This window comes from Epinephelus moara, chromosome 11, assembly GCF_006386435.1.
Source record: "Epinephelus moara isolate mb chromosome 11, YSFRI_EMoa_1.0, whole genome shotgun sequence".
NCBI classification, from domain to species: Eukaryota; Metazoa; Chordata; class Actinopteri; order Perciformes; family Serranidae; genus Epinephelus; species Epinephelus moara.
In genome coordinates this window covers 2,776,888-2,801,432 of record NC_065516.1, presented here as the reverse complement: position 1 = coordinate 2,801,432, position 24,545 = coordinate 2,776,888, and the positions used below count along the sequence as shown (strand labels likewise).

The 24,545-nt window shown below is 38.0% G+C and overlaps 1 protein-coding gene across 1 annotated transcript in view; it reads right to left on the bottom strand.

Annotated features, from left to right (window-relative positions):
* Positions 1–24,545, bottom strand: part of LOC126397819 (sodium channel protein type 4 subunit alpha-like) — a 365,246-nt gene that overhangs the window by 22,941 nt on the left and 317,760 nt on the right. The window contains exons 24-27 of the mRNA XM_050056785.1: positions 12,983–13,137; positions 11,215–11,388; positions 6,064–6,186; positions 4,258–4,380 (exon numbers count right to left, since the gene is read on the bottom strand). Coding sequence (XP_049912742.1) covers positions 4,258–4,380; positions 6,064–6,186; positions 11,215–11,388; positions 12,983–13,137 — 575 coding nt within the window. The remainder of the gene's footprint in view (positions 1–4,257; positions 4,381–6,063; positions 6,187–11,214; positions 11,389–12,982; positions 13,138–24,545) is intronic.

Below are 24,545 nucleotides of genomic sequence, written 5' to 3'. Positions count from 1 at the left end.
TACCATGAGACTGTACTTAAAGTTTTGATGCATTTTTGAGATTTAAGTTAAATTATGTTGGTCAGGATGATTTGTTTTGGTAAGGTGCGTTAAAACTGAAAAAATCTGAAAATTAAATAATTTCAAAGTATAGACTCATAAGCCTCGACATGTTAGAACTTTAATCAAATATTCAGAATCTGAGTTAAGCCAACAAAACATTTTAGAGGACACTTAGTTGTTGACGAAATACAATTATTCAACAACTATTAACTGTCTATTCTGTGATGTTTATGGTCCATCTCTTTTACATTTCTTTTTGCTCAATTAATACTGTGTAATTTAAATTTTCTATTTATTTCTGTACGTGTAGTGTGGAAACTAGATATTAAAAAAAGAAATAAAAAGCTTTAGATTTTCCATCACTCCCATATGAACTGAATGAGGATATTTAGTGAAACCAGTGCTTCACTTTCTCCTTCTGTCTAAAAAAACCTCAGCAGCAGCAGCAGCAGCAGCAGCAGCAGCAGGAGCAGCAGCAGCAGAAGAAGAGGAGTGATAGTGGACTTTCTTATTAACGGTTTATATTTTGGGGGGAAATCACCCTGCTTCCTGTTGGTGCTCAGAGTGCGAGCTCAGTCAGCTATGTCACTTCAACCTGCCTCTCCAGCCCTGTGGTGGTGAGCGAGCAGCATTTTGTAAATTGACACGAGAGCTAATCTTATTAGCCAGACAAAGAAGAGAGGATCATGGGAGAGTGAAAGCTCTGACTTCATTCCCAGCATGCACCACGTGAACCACAGCAGAATCTCACGTGGACCAGAGTCAGCGTCCTGCACACCTTTTACATTTTACCTTAATTTTTTTTTCTTGGCTGTGTTGAAACTGACTAGTTTGATTACAAAATACTGATTGGACAGTTTGATAAAATAGAACATTGAAATGGCTGTCAATCATTTCATCAGTGAATAGTATTTTTACAGCGTGGTACTGGTATTTAATCAATACTGATTACAAACAAGTTGGGATGCTGTGTAAAATGTAAATAAAACAGAATGCAATGATTTGCAAATCCTTTTTAAAATTTATATTCAATTGTATACGGTCCAAAGACAATATATTTAATGTTTAAACTTTATTGTTTTCTCTAAATACACACTCATTCTAAGTTTGATGCCTGCATTATGTTATAATAAAGTTGGGACAGGAGCATGTTTAGTGACATCACTTTTTCTTTTAACACTCAGTAAGTGTTTGGGAAGTGACACACTAACCGTTGACATTTTAAAATGAAATTCACTCTCATTTTTGCATGATATATGACTAAGTTGTTCAGCAGTCTGGGGTCTCTGTTGTTGTATTTTATGCTCCATAATGCTCCACGTGCCTTCAATGGGAGACAGGTCTGGACTGCAGGCAGGTCAGTCTAGTACCTGAACTCTTTTACTACAAAGCCACACTGTTGGAACACGTGCAGAATGTGTCTAAGTGTAATAAACAGGGACGTTCCTGAAAAAAAACGTCATCTGGATGGTAACATACATTGCTCCAGAACCTGTTTGTACCTTTCAGCATTCATGGTGCCTTCACAGTTGTGAAGTTATCCATAATGCCATGGGCACTAACACACGTCCATACCATCACAGATGCTGGCTTTCAAACTTTGAGCTGGTAACAGTCTAGATGGTCCTCTTCCTCTTTAGGGGACACAACATGATGGACTCTTCAAACCACAGCACTCCACTTTGTTTCAGATCATCCCAGACGAGGTTGGGCTCAGAGAAGTCTGCGGTGTTTCTGGATGTTGTTGATAAATGGCTTTCACTTTGCATGGTAAATTCTTGACTTGCATTTGTAGATGCTGCAATGAACTGTGTTTACTGACGGTGGTTTTCCAAAGTGTTCCTGAGCCCATGTAGTTACAGCCTTTATACAATCGTGTTCGTTTTTAATGCAGTGCAGCCGGAGGGGGCAAAAGTCACAGCCATTCAATGTTGGTTTCCAGCCTTCCCCCTTACGTGTTGAGATTTCTTCAGATTCTCTGAATCTTATGATGATATTATTGATTATAGATTGTGAAATCCATAAATTCTTTGTGACTGTACGTTGAGAAACTTTGTTCTTAAACTGTTGGACAATTTACCCACACAGTTTTTCACAAAGTGCTGAACCTCACACCTTGTCTGGGAACAACTGAGCCTCTCAAGGATGCTCCTTTCATACCCAGTCATCATACTTTAATCTGTTGACTAGTTAACCTGTTTACCTGTGGCATATTTCAAACAGGTATTTTTTGAGCATTCCACAACCCAGTCTTTATTGAGACCTGTGGCAGGCGTCAAATTCAGGAGTGTATATTAACAAAACAATAAACTTTATCAGTTTGAACGTTAAATATCTTGTCTTGGTAATGTAAATGATCTGAGTACTTCTTCCACCACTGACAAAATTTGATCACTGACATTAATCATGTGGATTTAGATGTTGTGTTTTCAAAAACACATTTTCTCTCCTCCTCTGTCTCCCAGTGCAGGATGAAGTTTGTGCAGGACACTGACTCTGTGATACTGTCAGTAATACTGATGAATGACAGAAACAGAAACAGAGTGGAGGGTCCATGCTTCCTTTTTGGTCACAAAAGTTTATGGACATGCGCATTTTTAAATACTGATTCTTTAACATAAGAGAAACATGAGTTTGTTTTCTGAAAGAGAAAACCTCTGAAGAGGAGGAAAGTCAAACACTGACAGGAAGTAATGAGATGAACCAATCAGAAAGCAGAAAAGACTGAAACAACAGGTGAGATGTTAGAAGATAAAACACTGCAAAAACACACCTTTAAACACACCTGGGCACTAAAATACTCTCTGCTCTTATATTTATCATCTCTTACATCATGTAACATTTAATGTCAGTTATTAATATAACCTGAGTGTGTGAATGGATGATTTTATTCAGACAGATATTTATGAAGTCTTTTTACCACCTCCTCTGACAGAATGACACAAAATAACAAGAAGTTATAGAATTTAACAGCTAAGAATAGTAGAAATATTTGAGTCCTTGGTTTTATAATAAGCACAAAGCAGTGACCTCGTTCAATTAACTGCAGATGGGAAGAGAATGAAGCAGATACTCATTGTGTCGTTGTTATTATGATCAAAGGAAACAACCCGTAACATGTAGAGAGAGAGCGAGAGAGAGATGGGTCTGAAAAGCATGCTGGGAAGTTAGCTAATATGATAATCATGTTTCTTTGGAAATCTAATTTGATGAGTTGAATGAACTCCTAGAAGTATAGCCATCCATGTTAATATGTTCTGAAATGAGTTTGAAAGTAATAATTACAATTTTTTAAAGTTAATTTGAAATCAATAAATCATACATATTTATGTTAATGGCAGTTGATTTCAGTAGAGGATACCTTCAGCATTTTTCAACCTGGACCCTATTTCCTCGTGTAAACTGATCGAAGAGACTGATGTGAACAACAGTTTTTGGCATTGTTCCAGAACTGAGTGAGCTCTAACTGAGGGAGCCTAGAAAGAAGGCAGACATATCTACAGCTGATATCTCAGACACTCTACAACTCACATCAAAACAATCTAGACTGATAAATAGCACTACAAGTAAGAGGAAAAATAGGAATTTTTGATCTGGGGCTGAACTGTCCCTTTAAAAGGGACCATTATGCCCGGCAAGTAAGTTAGTGTACCTCTAGTGAGACATGGCCATAGGAAACGATGAAGATGTTTAAAAAATAGCTAAACGGAACGAAATCAGTAATATAGTGGAAATAATTCCCTGTCCACATGTCAGGATGTATTCATGACTGCACAGCCTTGCTGTCTACAACACCTCCTTCGTTTCCAGCTATAATATTATGACCTCCTCCACCGTTGCCTCGTTTGTGGTTGTATGAAACTTTTGACTCCGCCCTTTATTGCCATCTACTGGTTATAATTATGCCAACATAAAGGACGCACAGAAGTATGTAAGCAGGAGCATTTACAATGTTTGCAACGGACAGATCTGTTTTCGTATTTAAAGGAAGAATAAATGAGCCTTAAGAGGAAAAATATGTATTTTAGATTTTGGGGTGAACCTTCTCTTTAACTACTTTTTTCTGATTATACTAAAACATTTTCTTTTACTATAACAGTTTTTGTTTTTGTTTTTTTTTTTTTACAGTGTATTACTAGTACTTTTACTTGAGTAAAGGATGTGAGTACTTCACCAATGCCCAGGTGTGTTTGTGTTACTAATACTGACTCTTACCCTCATGCCTTCAAATCTGGAGAGGGCTCTGAGGGGCCGCAGGGCCCGTAGCGTCCGCAGGGATTTGATGGCTGCAAAGTCTGAATAACCCAATGTATTGGCCACCAAACTGACCAATGAGACCTGGAGGAAAGAGAGAGGTAGAAAGAGAGGAGGGACAGGATAGAAAACAATACAGAGACAGATATATGAAGACAGACAGAAAGACAGGAGAAGGAGAAACAGAGGACAGAAGCAGGACAGTTAACCTCTAGTCTAATGAAAGACAGAGTGGGAGAGGACTGAGCCACGATGACACCAGCCGATCAGAACTGTGGGGAGGCACAGGAGTGTTAGTTTGAATATCAGCTGACTGGCGAGTCCTGGAGGAGAGGAAGGAGACATGAATGAATTCAATAAAGTTAGTTTAGCATCAGCAAAGGGAAAGCACATTGCTGCTACTTCTTTTTTTTCCTTTAGATGATGTTTTTGATGACAGACTGAGACTTTGACCTGTGAAACAAATAATATTACCTCAGTTGAGGTAAGTTATTTTAATGTGTTAATATTCAGTTCATCTTCGATGTCCAAATAAACTGAATATACTCCTTTATTCAAACTGTGGAAGAGAAAAGGATTATTACTGTTTACTTGGTGAGAAATGAGGCTGACTGTGGAGTATTTAGAGCCAATAAAGATCAGTATAAATTTGTCCCGTGTTATGAAAGTCTTTGTAAAAGGTAAATACAACAGACTGTACTGTTATTCTTGGATGTTTGTTTAGCTGTGAAGTACTTAAGGTGCTTTTTCGGAAATATTTCTGCATGATTGCACTAAAACCTCATAATCCAAAAGTCAGTTAAAATATCTTGTAAACTTTGAGACTGCAACACGGCCTCGAAAACTTTAATGAAATTAATATAAAATCTTAATGACAGATTTTTCTCCAGTAGCAGAAAAACTGATTAAGCGCTAGCAGAGTTTTTTAAATGATAAATGTTGGAAGTATTCAGCACAGTTGCTAAAAGAATTGTTAGCATTATATATTATATGTTACATTTGATAGGTATCATGTCAATGTTTCTAAAGTGACGTAGTATTTGAGCTGACTTTGTCATCTGGAGGTGGAGGGGATGGTTGACAGTGTGACACCTATAGGCAAGACAGCTGCCGAGTTACAGACCACTGTTTGAGACCAACAAACAACAAAAGCGGTTGTGATTTAGCAAGTAATTACCGTTTCCAGCTGATTTTTAGCACCCAAATGTGGGTGTTTTTTAATGGCCCAACACTGCATTTCCAACCAGGATAGAGCCATGAAAGAGTGGTTATTTTTTTTTACAGAGACACTGCTGCATCTCCTGCCAGGATAGTTCCATAAAAGCTCGGTATTTTAAGCCAAATCATGATCTTTTCCTTAACATAACCAAGTTTTTGTGTCTAAATCTAACTGAAATGTAAAGATAAGTTTTCAACGTATCCACTACATGCTAAGGTACAAATGTAACATATCCGTCGGTTGCAGAAATGTGCACTGCCAGCATTTATTTTGTTCTGGTTTATACAGATTGTGTTGATATATAACTTTAAGTTATGGTAAATATTTAGTGATATCAGGGATGATGAACCACAAAATATTCTAGCTGTACTGAAACACTGTGATATATCCCTTCTACTTAAATCAAGATGACATCAAGTCTAACAAAGAAACCAGAGCATCTCTAACACCCTCTTCGCCCCACATGTATGCTTTATTTTTCACACTCGAGCAGCAGGTCTCAGGTTGGTTCTGTTGGGCGGAGCTCCGGGTAAGGTTCTGGTTCTTACCCTGATACCAGCGAAGCGGGACGCGGCCCGGAGAGGACGGAGAGCCCTGAGCGTCCTCAGCACACGCATAGTGGCGATGTTGTCCATAGAGATGAACTGAGCCAGCAGACCCAACACTGAGATCTAAAGGGTCAAACATCTTTTAGACATTTTCAAAGTCTAACACACAGAATTAAAGTTCATAACGTACTTTGTCAAATATTACCATACCATAAATACTGTTCTTACTCTCCAATTCATCACAGTAAGATTCATTTTTATGTCCTTTTGTTCACTGTTAAGCTTCTTTCAATGAGCCTCTACACTTCCTGCATATATTTCATAATAAAAGCCTACCAGTAAAGGGAATGGTTTATGCCTTTTAATGTAAAGCATCTATGAGGAGAGAGTTGAGTTTCATTGACGGTAGCTGCACACTAAACAAATGGCGATAGGAATAAATTAGTGAGTAAATACACTCACAGTATTTGAGGGGTGAGTATGACATGTTGTTGTAATGACAAAATCAATGCTGTGCAAGTGTACACTATGTTGAATTTATCAAGATGACAGGGAATAATGCAAATTAAAACAGGTGCAGATCAGAAACTCACAAAACTACCAAAGCATTTAAAAGGCCGGGTGAAAAAAAAAAAAAAAAGTTTTAGCAATGTTGGCCAAAGTGTATCTCCTACGTAGGACATATTATCTCTTATGTACAAGATGTTATTTCCTACACAGGTGGGTGCTAACATCTCACTTGCTTGCTGAGTACACTGTGTATGTATGTGTTCATGGGAACCTAGATGTTGAGGGTGGGCAGTTCTTGTGCGTATGAAATAAAATCCTACAGGCACCACTGCACAGTTCCATTATCTTTTAAAGCCTATATTTTTAGCTAGTTAACTGAGATGGTAAAACTTTTTCTTTATGCTGCATTTGGCTGAACAGTCAGTATGCTTTGTATCGTGCACTAAGCGTTTCATTCTGCACAGCTGTCCCACTCTTAAAAGCTTAATCAAGCATATAAGTGTATCTTTTATATAGGAGATAACATCCCATATGTCACAGATAAACTTTTGGCCAATATTGCCTGTATTTTTTCCCAACTTCCTCTCAGGGCTTTCGAAAGAACATTGAATCTTTTGACTAAAATATAATTAAAAAGCTTATAGAACAGAAGAAATGAGAAATAAAAGTCTGTATCCAATATGAACCTGTCTGAAATAAAGACATTTTTTAAATATATATAAGGTAAATAAAAGATTTAAGTTATGTTTAGCATTAACTAGTTTATCAAGTTATGTTAAGCGGATGAATCTGGTGAAAGTTAGAGCCCTGAAAAGGTGCATTTCACAAGAAACAAGACAAATCAGAGAAAAGCCTGAGAGAAATAAAAAAAATAAAAAAAATGTCTAACAGAAATGTGTTTATCTTTTTTTTTAAATTCCATCATTTATATTCTTTGTCTTCTCTTTATTCCTTGTGTGTGACCTGCCCTGATCCTTGTGTGTCATAACCTGTCAACCTCCCTGAGTCCGTGTTTATTTGTCATCCCTGTGTTTCCTGTTTTATTTTGGTAACCAGTGACTTGTCTCGTTTCAGATCCCACATCCTGTCAAGTTTCCCTCCTTTGTGATCACCTGCCCCACCCTAATGTGTTTCACCTGTGTCTCATTGTCTCCCTTGTCTTACATTATCTAAGTCCCCATCTTTCTTCCTCTGTTACCAGATTGTCTTCACCTTCAAGTGAGAGGTCCAGCAGTTGTCCTAGTGTTTCTTGTAAGTTTGTTTTAGCCAACCTTTTTTTCCTGTCAATTTGGATACTTTTGCCTGTGTTACTGATCACCCTTGTACCGAACTGAGTCTGATTTAAAGAGCCAGAATGTTTATTCAAGTTTGCTTTGTGAGTCCTTCACCAGTTTTTTTCTTTTTAAAAAAAACTGTCATTGTAAAGTTAACTTGTATGATACACAACTGTGACGTTGCACTTAAAGACAACATCAATGGAAAACTGCACTTTAAAATGTAACATTAATTCTGTTGAGTTAAGCACAGTGTTCAGTTTGTTCAATTTAAAGTGTTAAATTTAACAAGCAATTTGTTGTATTTTAGCAGTATATTGAAAGCAGACGATAACTTTGACTTTGACATCTCTTTATTTATTGCAAGTAATATAATTACTGCAATTCAACCAAGTTAAAACTGCTTTCACACTGCTGCGTAGTAACTGCCCTGACAACCGCTGACCTGCAAGGGGATTTCCCAGAAAAGCAAAGCGTTTTTTAAAGCCACCGCTACATACATACTAGCCTGCAGCTGCATACTGTAGAAAGACAATGGAAATCACTGAAACTACCAAAGATTTCTACACATTTGGACAATTTACCAGTCATCTGAAGTTCGGTGGAGACGTTATCCAAGGCCCAGTTTTTCTTGACTTGATTGTCCCCAAAAGTTGCCAGTGCTGTAACTCCAGATATTCAGACACCAACACTGTCAAAGCTTCCATCTTGTCTTCTTTCTGCTGTCATAATGCTTGCTATGTGATCTGCCAAAGCCGAGTGGCAACTGCCAGAAGTTCAACACAGTATACTTTGTGCCGCAGAGCAAAATCTTTTCACGTGCACATGGGCAACAACTACTTCATACCCCTACCAGTGTGTTGGAAACCATTTCCCCTCTGCCACCTAGTTACTGCAGGGCAGTGTGAAAGCAGCTTAATGCATGTTTTCCTCATATCATGCAGCTCTAGTCCCTACACCCCAAACTGAGAACCACTGATTTAGATGATCCAACACTGAGTCATTAGTCATAACAATCTGATTTTCTGGTGATGTGTGTTGTGAGCTTGTATTTGTGTTTTTCTGCCCTCTAGTGGCTAAAAAGGAATGAATGCAGCTTTAAGTAAATTATGAGAGTCTTTCTTTACTATTAACACTGTGCTCTGTTTGTTGTCTCAGATCTGCATGTTAGACCTCTGTGACTCAACACATCTCTTTCTTCTCTCTCTTTAGGTCACTGCAGTCAAATAAAAATGTCACAACACGTAGTGCCATTTATGAAGACAGCCAGGCGGAAAACACCCAGAGAGAGACTCAGTGCATGCATATGTATGGTGTGTGCATCAGTCTAGCTCTACTCTATAATCGTGCCTAGAAGAGTGAAAGAGAGAGTGTCCAAATATACACATCTTTATATGTGTGTATGTGTGCAGAGGTTAAAAAGCCACTGCTGATCATTTGGCCTGAAGCTGTTTAGACTTTCTCTCTCTGTTCCTCTTTGTCTCTCATGGCTTTTATTTATAGAGTTGCATTATGGCAGTGGAGAGAGACTCAGAGAAAGACAAGTGCTGTAACGCACACTACCTGAGATATGCATGCATATATTTCTTTTTAATAACTGTAATATGTGTCACACTACCATTGAACAGTTTGGAATCAGCTGTTATATTAATGTCATTCTTCTTTTCCCTCAATTATGGCTACTTTAATTTTTTATTTTTTTTAAATTCTGATCAGCTTTTATAGTGTGTGTGTATATATAAATGCGTTTTATTTTCTGTTCTTGTGAATATGTTGCATTATATGTTTAAGACATGTCTACAGATTTTTTTGTTATGGATCTAAAAATTTTAGTCATTTTAATATTATCAATTATGGCAATAAAGTTGATTTGATTTGAGAATCTTGCTTTCTGTGTCTTTGTTCTTGAATTAAATGAGTTGTGAAGGAAAACCAAAAAATGGAATAGAAGTAAAAAAAGGAAGGAAAACTAGAAAAATGGATTAATAATAGTGGAAGCATTAGAAATTATATTCCTTGTGAGCAATGTGAGGAAGGAAGTCAAAAAATAATCAAGTCACCATAACATTAATATATAAATAAAATACATAAATAAAAAGTAGAACAAATAATCTCAAAAAATTATGTCAGCATATTGATCATTTTTAGGGATCAAGATTATGAAAAGTGATGTCATCAGTGTCAACTCTGACATCAATATCTTCACTGTCACCATGCCAACCATCAGCGCTTTCCATATTCTACACTTGAAAATAGTTCAATGAAAATTTAAGTAAACCAGTGTAAAGTATAAAGAAACTTATAGTTAAGTAGATACACTTAAGTAAATCAAGTGAAGTAGAGGTAAGTAAGGCAAAATTATTAAGTATGCTAACTATGATAACTCACACTAAAATACTGTACTGTAAACTACAGTAAGGTATGAGGTAACAAGTAAAGTAGGTAAACTAAGGTAAAGTAAAGAAAAATAAAGTGAGGCAAAACTGAGTAAAGCAACATTATTAAGTAAACTTAAGTCAAGTTAACTTCGTAAATGACGATAAACGATAAAAAGTAAAGTCAGTAAACTAAGGTAAAGCACATCAAGTCAAGCTAACTACAGTAAATTAAACTACCACAAAGTACAGTAAGAAAGGTAAACTATAGTAAAGAATTAAATAACTAAGTAACTGAACTATGGTCAAGTGAAGTTAGCAAACTACGGTAAATGAAATGATCATTATGTACAGTAAGTTTACAGTAGAGTATAAAGTAATAAATGAGTAAACGATGGTAAATAAATTAAGTAAACAACTACAAAGTTGTTAAGTAAATTAAGCAAGTGAATCTAGTAAACTACCATGTATTACATTTCTATAATGTAAAGTAAGTTAACTTCAGTTGAGTATAAATGAAAAAAGTAGAGTAAATAAACTAAGGTAAAGTCAAGTAAACTACAGTAAACTAAGTAAGATTTAGCTGAGTAAAATTATTTAGGAAACAACAATAAAATAAAGCCAATTAAGTAAGCTGATAAAGTAAAGGACCATAAATTAAGTATTTAGATTATTAGTTCAAGTACTATACTAATCTGGTATACATAACTTGGTTGATTGAACTATTGCATTTTAACTTTCTCATCACCATCAGCACTGTTTTCTGTTCAATGAAAACTGTGAGCTCTAATTATCATCTTCATCACTCTTGTATCCACATTATTGTCATCACACTGGTACATAATCCACAGGATTAAAGTAATGACTATGGTCACAGTTATAACATCAACATTAACATTCAATTTCAGTTTTTAAAAGAACCAAACAAATAAACCATTCAACGGACCAATAAACCAACAAATCAACCATCAATCAACTAATCATTGACTTACATCAACAATGAGGAAGTCAAGCCAGCACCAGTAGTTGGTGAAGTACTTCTTGAAGCCATAGGCGAGCCACTTGAGCAACATCTCTAGGATGAAGATGTAGGTGAAGATCTTGTCTGCGAACTCCAGCACCACCTTGATCACCTTCCTCTGCTCGATGTAGATGTCCTCAAAGGCCTAAAGGGGGCAGCAGAGTGTGGAGCGTTAATAAACAGTGAACTAAATTAAAGTAAGTTAACTATAGTAAAGTGAATTATATTAAACCTAAGAAAAGTGAGGTGAACTAAGGTAAAATAAAGTACAGTAAACAAAGTAAGGTTACATTATTGAGTAAGCAAAAGTAAACTATGGTAAATTAAATTAACATAGGTAAGTAAATTAAGTAAAGAATAATGTAACCTATAGTAAAGTTAAGCTGCCTGAGTTAACTGAGGTAAAGTACAGTAGTGATGAACAGTAAAGTACACCACATGAAATTAAACTAAAGCTAGTGACACAAACTACAATGAATTAAATAAAGTAAACCACAGTAAAGTACAATATGGTAAAAAGTAAATTACAGTAAATTAAATAGAACAAATTACAGTTAATTAAATGAATTAAACTTCAGTAAAATTAAGTTAGTGAAGGACATTACAGTAAGTTAATCTCCTTAAGTTTCCTAAACTACAACAAATAAAATAAAGTAAAACACCATTTAGTAAACTGTTTTTAGTATTTTATTTCTGTTTCTGTGCAGCACTTTGGAAACCTCCGTTTGTAAAATGTGCTATATAAATAAAGTGGATTGGATTGGATTGGATTAAAGTAAACATCGGGAAATAAAATAAACTACAGTAAATCAAATAAAGTAAACTATAGTAAAATAAAGTGAGTGAAGAATATTTCAGTAAATTAGTTTCCTTAAATTTCCTAAACTACCATTAATTAAATAATAAGAAAATCATCACAAAGTAAACTATGGTAAAAGTAAATTACAGTAAAATTCACAATTTAAACAACAGTGAATTATATAAAGTTAACTGCAACAAATTTAATGAATTAAAATACCGTTAATTAAATTAAGTTAACTACAGCAAGCCACTGTATAAGGCAAATATGAGGAAATTTAATAGATAAGCTATGGTATATTAAAGTACACTAAAATAAATGGAACTACATTTAATGACATAAAGTAAACCACAATAAATTGAATAAAATAAACTACAGTTAATTTAATAAAGTAAACTGCAATAAACCACTGTAAAAAACAACATCAGTAAATCAAATAAAGTAAACTGCAGTTAACCACAGACAAAAAGCAAACATCCGTAAATTAAATTACTTACAGAAAACCACTCTAAAAAGCAAACATTAGTACATTAAATCAAATAAAGTCTACACTAGTTAATCCAATAAAGCATGCCGTTACTTCAATAAAGGAAACAACAGTACATCAAACAAACTACGGTAAACTACAGTAATTTTTGGAAAAAAGAAATTGATACTAAATTAAATAAACTATGATAAATTTACTAGAGTAAACCAGGTAAACTGTGGAAAAACGCAAACTACTCGATAAAAACTACAGTAAACTAAATAAACTACAGTGAAAAAACAAAATTCTCTAAATAAATTAAACAACAGTAAACTTAATAAACTACAGCAAACTGCCGTAAAAATAAACTACTCTGAATAAAATAAACTACAGTAAACTAAATTAACAGTAAACTACAGTAAAAGCAAACATATCTAAATAAAATAAACTACGTATAAAGTGTGTGTTTCTGACCAGAGCTCCGGAGCTTAGCAGAATCATAAAGATGATGAAGGTTTCAAACCAGCTGTGCTCTACAATCTGGTAACAAGTCTTCCTCAGTCTCCACCACATCTGACCAGGGCCTGCCGTTGTGTCGATGTCACAGCACTGAAACCTCGTCACGCACACTGTGGGTGAGAGACAGAGAGAATTAAGTTGACCGTTGACACATTAAACTGGCTTTTATGTCCATGGTGAGCATGTACGGTCCAGAACTGCTCACCAACCCAGCTCTGTAGAACTTCTTTCACATTGTTTTTACATTGTCATTGAAAAATCTATTATAGCTGCTTTAATGATAACTGTTCATCCCACATCAGTCACAATATTAAAAACTGCTAAAAAAAAAAAAAAAGGAAATCTGAAAACAATATGACTGTTATCTGCTAGTTAATACATAACACTGATTCATATTTCTGTTTACATTCCACCTCGACTCATCATAACAATCCCATGTTCTGTACATTCTCCAAGTGAAGCCTCCTGGGTTTATTTATTTTTTGTAGTTAAACAACATGAGCTTGTGTGAGTCTCAGCCCAGTGCCTTGCTCCAGGGCACGCTGGTATCAAACCACACACACACACACACACACACACACACACACACACACATACAGGGCGATGTCATGTCTGCTTTGTTGTCGCACAGATGACCCGCAGCATTAAGTGCTCTATCTAACCCTTTGGTTGATCTGTGTGTGTGTGTGTCTGTGTGTGTGTGAGAGAGAGAGAGAGACAGACAGAGAGTTTCTTGCTTGTGTTGAGCTGCTAGTGCATGCAAACACATACTGTACAGTCTGTCTGTGTTTATACGCGTGCTGTCTTGCATAACCGCTGAATCTTTGACAGATGTTAAGTTTCTGTTTCCCCGCAACTCTCCCTGTGTGTGTGAGTGTAATGCAGCATTCACATCAAATTCACATTTAATTTTTCCCAGCATTACTCATTGCAGGAAGGTGGACACAACTGTATCTATGCTTAAACTCATGGTTCTACTTATTACTTATATAAGTATCATATCAGCCCAGTCACCAGAAGAAAATGTTGGCATGGTACATTTTTGCAAACAACTGATTTGTTAAATTTGTGCAATTCATATGTATCAGTCTTTCTAAAAAGACGTAGTATATGACCTGACTTTGTCATCAGGAGGTGGAGGAGATGCTGTGACACCTAGGAGAGACGCCTGCCAAGTTGCTGACCACTGCTCAAGACCAACAAACAAGACTGTTTATGTTTCAGCGAGTCATTGCTGTGTTTTCAGAGGCTTTTTAGGCACCAAATGTGGGTGTTTTGTAGCCACCAGTCACTGTTTTTCCAATGGCTACTGTGCCATAGAGTGCGATAGTTTTTTTATGGAGACATTGCTGTGTTTCTTGAAGGGATTTTGCACCTAAAACCAGGTATTTTAAGCTAAAACATGATCTTTTGCTAACCATAACCATGTATTTTATTTCTCTAAACCCGAACAACATGTAACTCAAATGTAATCTGTGTTAGCAGAAATGTAAAATGCCAACATTTTTAGTGGTGATTTGGCTGTGGCGTGACATCTAGGTGGGATGACTGCCAAGCTGCAGGCCACTGTTCAAGACCAACAAACAACAAAACTGGTTGTGTTTTAGTGACCTGTCCCTGTGTGTTCTGCCAGAATTAGGCCCCCAAAACTGGATGTTTTAAGCCAAAAGCTGATCTTTTCCTCACCATAACCAAGTGGTTTTTGTGCCTAAACCTAACCACACATTAACCACAGCATTGTTAAAGTATAAAGTTTTAGCATATCGGCTACATAATAACATACAAATGTAACGTATCGTGGTTGCAGAAACATACAATGCCAACATGTATCCTGGTGATTATGATGATCATATACATTGGTAGCAAAATAAGTTAATTAATCTTTTAAATCTGCATTTATTCATTTATTATCCGTACCTGCTTATGCTTTAATGTCGCGGGAAGGCTGGAGCCTATCACAGCTGACGTGAATGCAGAGGCAGGGCTAACACAGACAACAATTCACCCTCACACTCACATCTACGGGCAGTTTAGTGTCACCAGATAACCGACATGTCTTTGGACTGTTGGAGGAAGCTGGAGAACCTGAGAACATCCATTCTGACACCAGGAGAACATACAAACTTGTCTTTAATATATAACATTTTCAGTGACTTGTACATTGTTCTTTTTCAGTGGAGGAAGAAGAAATTAGATCCCTTACTGAAGTAAAAGTATCAATACCACACAGAAAATACTCCACTTCAAGTAAAACTCCTGCACTCAGTTATGTAAATGTATGTAATCAATAAAATGTAGGCTACTTAAAGTACTAATAGTAAAAGTATGAATATTGCAGTAAAATGTTCCATGTTGTCAGAGTTTTTCTATTCTATCCTATGTTTTTGGATTAATATTCCTGCTGCATTAATGTGTATGTGTCATTTTACTGCTGTACATGTTTAAGTTTGTGTTCATTTTAACTACTTAATAAACTGTTGGGTAGTTTAATCTATATCAATGCATCATATTCTATAAAGTCATCATATGTTTGTAGCGTGGCTGTCCTGTGAGAAACATAGATCTAAAAAGTAAGAAAAACAGCCCTGTTTTCAGTTTTGTGATGATGCATTTTCCAGCTGATCTAAGAAGGGTTTTAAAGACTTTATTTAGCATAAGAAGTAGGAGAATTTCATTCTTCAGTTTATCCAAAACATTCAACATCAACACATCTGGAGATACATGGTTTTCAGAGGAAGGAGGTGACAAACAAATGCAGAGAAAGTACAATATCTGTCTCTTCAGTGTAGTGGAACAGCAGTATTAAGTTGCATTAAATGGAAATACAAGTACTATGAATTTGCACACACACATTCCATCACTTCTTTTTGACAGATTTAATCAATCTCACATACTTGCTATCTTTCATAACTGGAATCTGAGCTACAAGTAAAAGCTCCATTGATCCAATTCATAACACACATTTAACGCATTACCACCTCACAAAATTATGGCAAACATGTTAGCAAACAGCTGTCAACAGTGTGGGTTTGTACATGTGATATTGTCAGTGTAAGTAAAGTTTTTTTTTTTTTCTAAAGCTATTACAATATAGAGAAATAAAAATCACAGTCAGTGAGGTTAAAATCTGGGATGAATAGATGTTCTTTTAAAAACAAATTTTGGCATGTTAGCTAAGATTTGTGTATTAAATCTGTATAACACTGTACAAAGTCTATATTAGACTTTTAAAAAAACAAACAAACAACTTTTTATCCTGAATGAGACTATTTAAGGAAAGGAAAAAAAGTGTTGGGACAATTTATCACAACTATTTTCCAAGCACTACAATGATGAGTCAGGAATGATTCTATATGATCAGTATGTATGATTTCTGGTCTCAGCACATATCTAAGTTTCGGATCCTGAAAGCAGCTGGATGAGCCTGAAACAGATGGGACCACTCATCATCTCCTGAGTGGGTGCTGATAACAAGAGGATCAAATTCCCATTGCTCCATGTTATCACTCCTGTTGGCCGTCTGTGGCACTAAAAGCTTGTTGCAAACGTTTCCAAATTCAATCAGTCTGTCTGGGGAAGGGGACGACAACCAGGACGATGAAACTATAACCTAACGTTCACTCACAACACAAGACAGGGAAATTCAGCAGTGATCGCTTTAGTGAGTGATGCTGATGTGCACTCTAGCAAAGCATGATGGCGACTCAGTTGCTGACAAAGGAGTGAGGTGATTGGAATGTCCTCACTGACGTCACATTACTCGCCACTAGGGCTGTCAAAATTGCTCAAAAATGACGTTTGAATATTCCTTCTAAAAATAACTCATAGGTTCGAACCATTTGATTTTTTTTTTTCCACATTATGTCCACAAGAGGGCAAACTAATACAAGGAAACATACTTGTATATGTATTAATACAAGGAAACAGGGCTACTTTTTATTTCAACATAAACGTCTTTGAAAACATTTACATACCTACACATTAAAACACATAAAACAATTATCTATAACATTACGTTAGAAACGACCGCGGACCTCTCGCTCGCCCCCCTCTCTGACCCATCAGGCCACACCGCTCGCGGAAGTGCTGCGAAGAGCCTCGAAGCGAAGCCAGTTTCCTTTCGGCGCCCATGTTAACCGCGCGGCTCCGTGGCCGGCTCTGGTCTATTTTCTGCGCGAGCCGCGAGCGAATGTGTCAAGCCGGGTGACGGAGACAACAGCTGGGAGCAGAACCGCTTGTCGACCAGCGTGGAGAAATGTGCGTCTGATGTGAACGGAAGTGCTCTGGCTCGTGCGGGAATTTCGGTGCGCTGCGCTTTGCAGCACCTCCGCGGGCGGTGACACTCACTGACATCCTGATGTTGATTGAAGGTTGACTGTCGGCTTGGTGTGTCACAGCCACTATGCTACATCACCTGACTTCCTCCTTTGCTCCCCTCATATTGTCACAGCCACAATAAGTTGCTGCCTAACAATAAACGTAAACAGCTATTTCACAGCTGGATAATGAACCCTAATATTAGGGTGTCATGCCCCTTCGAACCCATTTCTATGGCCCTTTTTACACAGAGATTGCACAAAAGAGCTGTTATGACGTCACTTCTTTATGCCTTCTTTACATGTTTACACAGAGCCAAAGAACGACGGCATCATGCTACTCCGATATGTGATTTTAGACAGCATGCCAGCATCCTGAGGTATGTTGGGCATGATGTGTAACACAACAGCGTCAGCCTCTAGTGTGACGTATAACACACACATCAGCAGTGGTTTATTAACATTAACAATGACATTAACATGGCAATAACAATCATTTACCATCTTGTAATATGGCGGTTGATCTCATCCTCTGTTTGGGGGTAAGGAGCTCCTAGACCTCATTGTTTTCCCAATTGGCAGACATTTATGGCCACTGTTCTTCTTCTTTGAGTTAGCTGCTAACTGCTAACAGCTACTTTTTAAATCTCCTGTGCTGGGTTGCATGCATAACACCTTGTCAAATTGTCACATCCATTCTGACCATGATCCCGTCCTGCCAGCTGTCCTGTTAATACAGACACAGTTTCTGCACTGTTACTACCTCCAGTGGCAGCTTAAAGACAAGACAACTCTGTCCCCCCATTCCGCAATTGTACCTTTTATACATCAAGACGAGGCGGCATAACAGCCCGATTTTCCCGCCTTAAACAGGCAGTGTAAAACAGGCTTACAATACTTAACCATTGATTGAGTGAGATGGGTGTGGCGGCGCAGCAGGGGGAGGTGTCGACAGATCCAGCTTGGCGCAGTGACAGTTTCGTGCCAAAAGGCTTCGCCGAAGGAGCGCTAAAAGCTCGCCAGCTGAAACCAGGTCTACTGTCAGCGCAGGCGGAGCGCAGCTGGTGCAGTGGCAGTTTGGCTGCCCAGCAGACAGTGTGCACACGTCACCAAAACCTCACAGGCAGGTTTCCAGAATATCAGGCACATTAACGATGCAATAAATAGCCACAGAAACCACTATTCAATGCAACTATCTGCAATCAGCACATAAATGTATCTCTATATCGACTGTCCCGTCACATCTGATGTCAGATCAAAGGGGATTGGCACCGTTTGGCACGTTTGGCACGCGTAATGGAAACCCAACCTGATTTGATTAACACAGCTGCAAACTAATGAGTTCACATCCCTCTCAGCCAACCACAAACAGCCACAGCATCAGATAGGGAGTATATATTCAGCATCTGTCATCTTAGAAAAGTCAAAAGAAAAGAAACAGAGTGAGACTGCGAGAGAGAAAGAGAGAGCGCGCGCGCACGAGAGAAACGCAACATTGATTTACAATTGTGGTGACCTCCTCCCAGGCTACCTTTGCATCATCAGCCCGTGGAGGTCTGCTTGCAGTCCCGTATATTCGGACACTGCGAGCTTGGACCTCCCGGACCAAAACATCAGTTTCCTCCTGGGAGAAGTTTGGCCGTCTGCTGCTGTTGCTCTCTTCTGCCATGGTGAATTGAGTAAACTCTCATTACGCCTTTGCGCGGCGAATTTAAGGGCGAGGAGAGAGGCTCATTTGATTGGTGTGATGTGTGTAAAACCCACTCCACGCCTTCTCTCCTCCCTCTTTCTGACTTTTGCAGGTAGGAGGGACGGAGGTGGGAAAGAGGAGTAGCTGCGCCAGGCGCACAGTGTGCCAAACTTGCAAAATCCGCCTGGCCACACCCAGTTGGCGCCTGGTCTGCGAAACTAGAGGCCAAAGTCTTCACAACTGCTTTTATGAATTACTTTAACGCACATTTTTGGCTCTGTATATTGAACATATTCCTTAGGCTGTACTTTATATAAATCTTTCCTATAAAATTATGTATTCTCTCTCTCTCTCTCTCTTTCTCAATATATATATGTATGTTATATATATATATATATATATATATATATATATAATACACACATATGATTCTCGACTTTTGCAGGGCTTCTTTCTTGTCTCTCAATATGTTTATTATTATGCACCAAAACACCAAGGCAAATTCCTTGTATGTGAAAATCTACTTACAGGTAATAAACCTGGACTGAAATCTCAAAGATTAGATCTTAAAAACTCTGAGGAACCTCCACATTGGCTGCAACATTCAGCCACAGAGGTTGCTATGGTCATATTACCATAATTCTATATTAAATATGGGGCAGATTTCAGTTTTAATAAACACAAAGTAACTAACACACATTTAGAGTAACTTTCTCTGCTGACAGACTAAAGAAGAAGAGTATGAGCTGTGTGTTCGCTGCTCTTCACTCCACTGATTGCAGCGTCTGCCTGCTTCTGTAATTAGAGCCCTGATTACCCTGGCTTTCTGTTTCCATGGCTACTAATAGGCTTTTTCCCGATACGCTGGTTGAGTAATCCAATGAAAACAAGCAAGTGGTAATCCGACACTCAATCAGCCCACTTGGCAGAATTATTTTGTGTGTGTGTGTGTGTGTGTGTGTCTGCTTGTACTGAAGGCAGCTGTAATAAACACTTTTTGCTGCATAAACTCCTATTGAACGGCTCATTACATCACCTGTTGGAGGAGCAGACGCCTCCTTCAGGCGCGCTGGCTCTCTGCTGCATGCCACATTGATCCGTTATTGATCAGTACTCAGAAAATGCTGCTGAGTGATCCCCCACCAGGTGATTGCATTTGATCATTGTTGCCTGCACATGAATGCACTATTACTAACACACACACACACACACACACACACTGTATGTAAACATACTGAATCTAATGCCATGAAATGTATCAAATGCATTCTTGATGCTTTTGCAATTTGAATGGCCTCATTGTCGAGTATCGTCCTCAGGATAAACTTTACATTTTCACCATGTGCAGCCTTAAGAACAGCTAAATCTTTTCAGTATTTTTTACCCTGGACCTTTAACTGACTATATGGACTACAGTCACAGCTGGGTTTAGGCAACAAAACTTCTTGGTTATGTTTAGAAAAAAGGTGATGTTTTGGTTTAAAAAAAAGGGACGTTTGTCACATATCGTACATCATTGCGCAATGACTCCATGTAAATTAGTAATGTTACGTTAAAGCTAGGGATGTCCCCCTCTGATCACAAAGATCAGTCTCATGGCCGATTAAGGTATTTTTAGCTGATCAGGATCCACATGCCATAAATTAAATTGCAGTATGAGACTGTATATTTTAATTATCTACCAAAGTTATGAGCACTTTTTTTTATTTTAGCTCAGTGTGAGAGTCACTTGCATTTTGCTTTCAACTATGTTGCACGGTGTTTCACTGAACCGCTTGGGGGAGAGACAGACAGCCATGCAGAGCCGACAACAACCACACTCATCACACCACTGCAAATGGAAACAAAAACTCTGAATGGCAAAAGTGAAAAAAAGTAATACATTAATCATTCAGGTAAGTAAGATTTAGGCTGCGCCGAAGCAAAAAACACTGAACAATATTTTCTTAGAGGGAGAGAAATTCCTCCAAGACAACGAGAAGGCCAAAAGATTACAGAGATGGTTTGTTATTTTATAGGCTTCTTTATTTTGTAAATAAACAAATAAATAATAGGCTAATAAATAAAACATATTATGGAACAACTGTGATGGAGGGTGTTTTTTCCTATTGCTTTGCAGAGCTGTTCAACTGTCATGCATAGGCTACAGATTAGATTGACTTAAATAACTTGAAAAAAATATATATACTTGAAGAGTGCACTGTGTAGCTGTATTTTGTAGTATCTGATTAAAACTTAATATCAGCAGATTTTCATTATTACATGACTTGGACTGGGATCAGTGACAAAAACAAACCGTTGACACATCCTGAGTTAAAACCATGGTCCCTTTTGGTTTTACATGGGATGCAGGCATGCAATTTTATGTTTAAAATAATGTTGTTTTGTTTGACACATCCATCTCCTCTCCTTCCCACCCTACATGGACTTTGCCACTCTTTTTACTACACCAGTTTCTCTCAGTGTCAAGTACAAAAAAAAAGAATTTCAATGTATTATCATTCCATCATCATTTAAATTCCCTGAAGGCCCTTTTTCATTTTCTGTGTATATGATCACAAAGACAATATTCTTCTTATTTTAGCCCAACAAATTATTTCTCTATCATTATTTTACCTGTTTTTGGATAAAAAGATATCGGAACGATGATATAAGTGACAAAGTGACTGAGCAAGTGGCTGACCGTCTTGCTCATGGGAACTCCAACAACAAACTGTGTCTGCTGCAGCAGTCACACCTGAGACCTTTCAGTTAGAGGACGTCAGAGCAGGAGACGCCTCTGCTGCCGCTGCTGCAGGCTTTACACACTGTTCACTGAGGCAGAAACACACACTCACATATTCACTCACAATCGCGTGTCATGCAGCTCCACAACATTAACCAATGAGTTGGCATTTACAGGACCAATGGGGCAGCTAATCTAACGCCCGCTGTCAGCACAGATGTGAGTGTGTGTGTGTGTGTGTGTGTGAGTGTATGTGTGTGTGTGTGTGTGTGTGAGAGAGAGAGAGAGAGAGAGAGAGAGAGAGAGAGAGAGAGATTTAAATCTGGATTTTTATATTTGCATGTGAGGTTCTATACTTCTATTTTCTTGCATGCATGTTGGCTAATGATGTATCTGTATCCGCAGGTACATGGGGGTATACTGGGGTATTTGTGCATATGTGTGTGTGTGTGTGTGTGTGTGTGTGTGTGTGAGTGAGTGAGTGGAGATAACAGTGAAATAATGAGGAATCATGCCACACTGAGTGAATCTTTTTGTCTGGACAACAGGAAGTGGTATTGGTTAAATTTCAGCTTCTGAATGTGTTTTTGTGTGCCTGCTGACAACCTGTTTTTTTCTGTGACCAAATCTCTATACAATATTAATGAAAAATATATAAAAATCATTACATTTTTGTTTTTTCAAACAAAAATGTAATGTAGCAAACCCAGAGGAGGAGGAAGTATTCAGATCCTTTAGGGCCTGTGTGCACAGTGTTTTTTTTTTTTTTAGTGCGTTTTCAATTGTTCCCATTTGCGGCCACATAACAGAAAAGTCCCATGCCCAGCAGAGCACACCACCTTTTTTTATGTGGCAGCTCTGAGCACTTCTAGTTGAGAATCTCTAAACTTTTCAGAAAGGCACCAGTGACATCACTGGTCCTTCTTTAGATAGGCTACTGTCTACTGTCACAACAAAGACAGGAGCAGACCAGCCAGCAGACACTGGATGTAGCTGGAGAGTGTTGTGCTTTCATCACTGTTCACTCTGTAAGCCTGATATTGACTGAGTGTTTAATCCTCTGTTAATGTAGCATTACATTATCTATCTAGCTTGTGTTGGTGTCAAGATATTGTTGTCATAGAAACACACCCATGTTGAGCATGTTAAAAAAAAGTTGGGAGCGCCATTTTATGAAGTGCTGAGATGAAGCCCTTGCCAGCATCCTGCCACTGCTTTCCTGCTGAAGAGAAACACCTTATGGACACAGGCCCTTACTGAGGTAAAAGGACCAGCTCAGTCACCAGAAGAAAATGATGGCACTGTATGTTTCTGCAAACACATTACGTTTGCACATTTCATATGAATCATATCAAAACTGGTAAAGTGAAGTAGTATATGAACTGGCTTTGTGTTTGGGAGGTGGAGGGGATGGTGGATGGAATGACAACTGTCAAGCATCAGAGCAGAGTTCAACAACGGTTATGAGTTAGCAAGTCACTGCTGTGTTTATAGCAGCTTTTTAGTCATGAAACTGCTTATTTTTTACTGAGACATTGCTGCGTTTCCTGCTGGGATTGTGCCCCCAAAGCAAGTATTTTGAGCCAAAGCATGATCTTTTCCAAACCATAACCAAGTGTTTTTGTGCATAGACTCAACTGCATGTTAAAGGTATACTTTGCAGGATGTTCCTAAATGACAAAGCCTACACTCGTACAGAAGTGATCCCTCTCAATCATCAATTGTGACTCACTCTCAGTGTGGCTGTGTATTTTTCTGCAGAGACTCTACCCTCTGCTTGCATTTTCTTATTTTCTTCTTATGGTCTTTGTTCAGGACATTTATCGATATGTACCTCCACAGTGCTCAGGTGAGGTTGGGGCTTCATAAAATGGTAGTGACCAGGTGCCAGACCATGAGCAGCAGACATCCAAGAGACACAGCGCAGAAAAAACGCAAATGTAGCGAGGCAAAACAAGCGTGAATCTGAGGTTGGATTTTCCTTCCACTTTTGCTACAAACAGTGACCAACAATCCTGCATAGTATATCATTAACTATATATTTTAACCAGATAAAGGATTTTAGTCATTGGACATCTGAATCTTTAAGGAGAAGTCCGCTATTTTGCATTTGAGCCCCATTTCTGGATTGTTTATGATGAAATACAGTGGTTAAGACCAAAATTGCTCCTTTTCGGAGAATTGACCTATGGCTAAGCCCCGCCATCAAACGCGATGAGCCAATCACAGTGCGTATAGCCATTCCGGGGTGTATTTTTCACCCTTTCCTAAACCACATCTCAACCGAGAAAAGTGTCTCCTTTGGATAAAGTTGTGCGGCAGACCACAACGTCCACTCAACGTGAATAAGATTAAAAAAGGATGTCTACATCTCAAAAAAGAAAAAAAGTGAGTGCTGCACTGGGTCAAAACTGTCAACAAACCGCTCAGTTGCTCTTCAAAGACAGGGAATGAAATAGATACAATAAAAACAGAAGGACTGTCCTGATTGTAAACTGAAAGTTTCAAAAAGTGTTAAAATGCAGTCCAAGCTGAAAAGTCCGAGGCACTCCGGGGCAATATTAAAAATCCTTTATTAAGCACACCTTGTTTGCTGGGAGTTCATTAGCCTATTTTGTTCTAGTTTTGTACTTTGGTGGTCGTACATCATTGTTAGCTGTTGTCCAAAGGGCTCTAGTTAAGCTAACGTTAACTTCTGGAGCTTAGCTTCATTAACTTATCCGTAATGGCAGAGATAACAAAGGTTGGCAAACGTTATGCTGAATGATTCAGTGTAAATACTGTAGC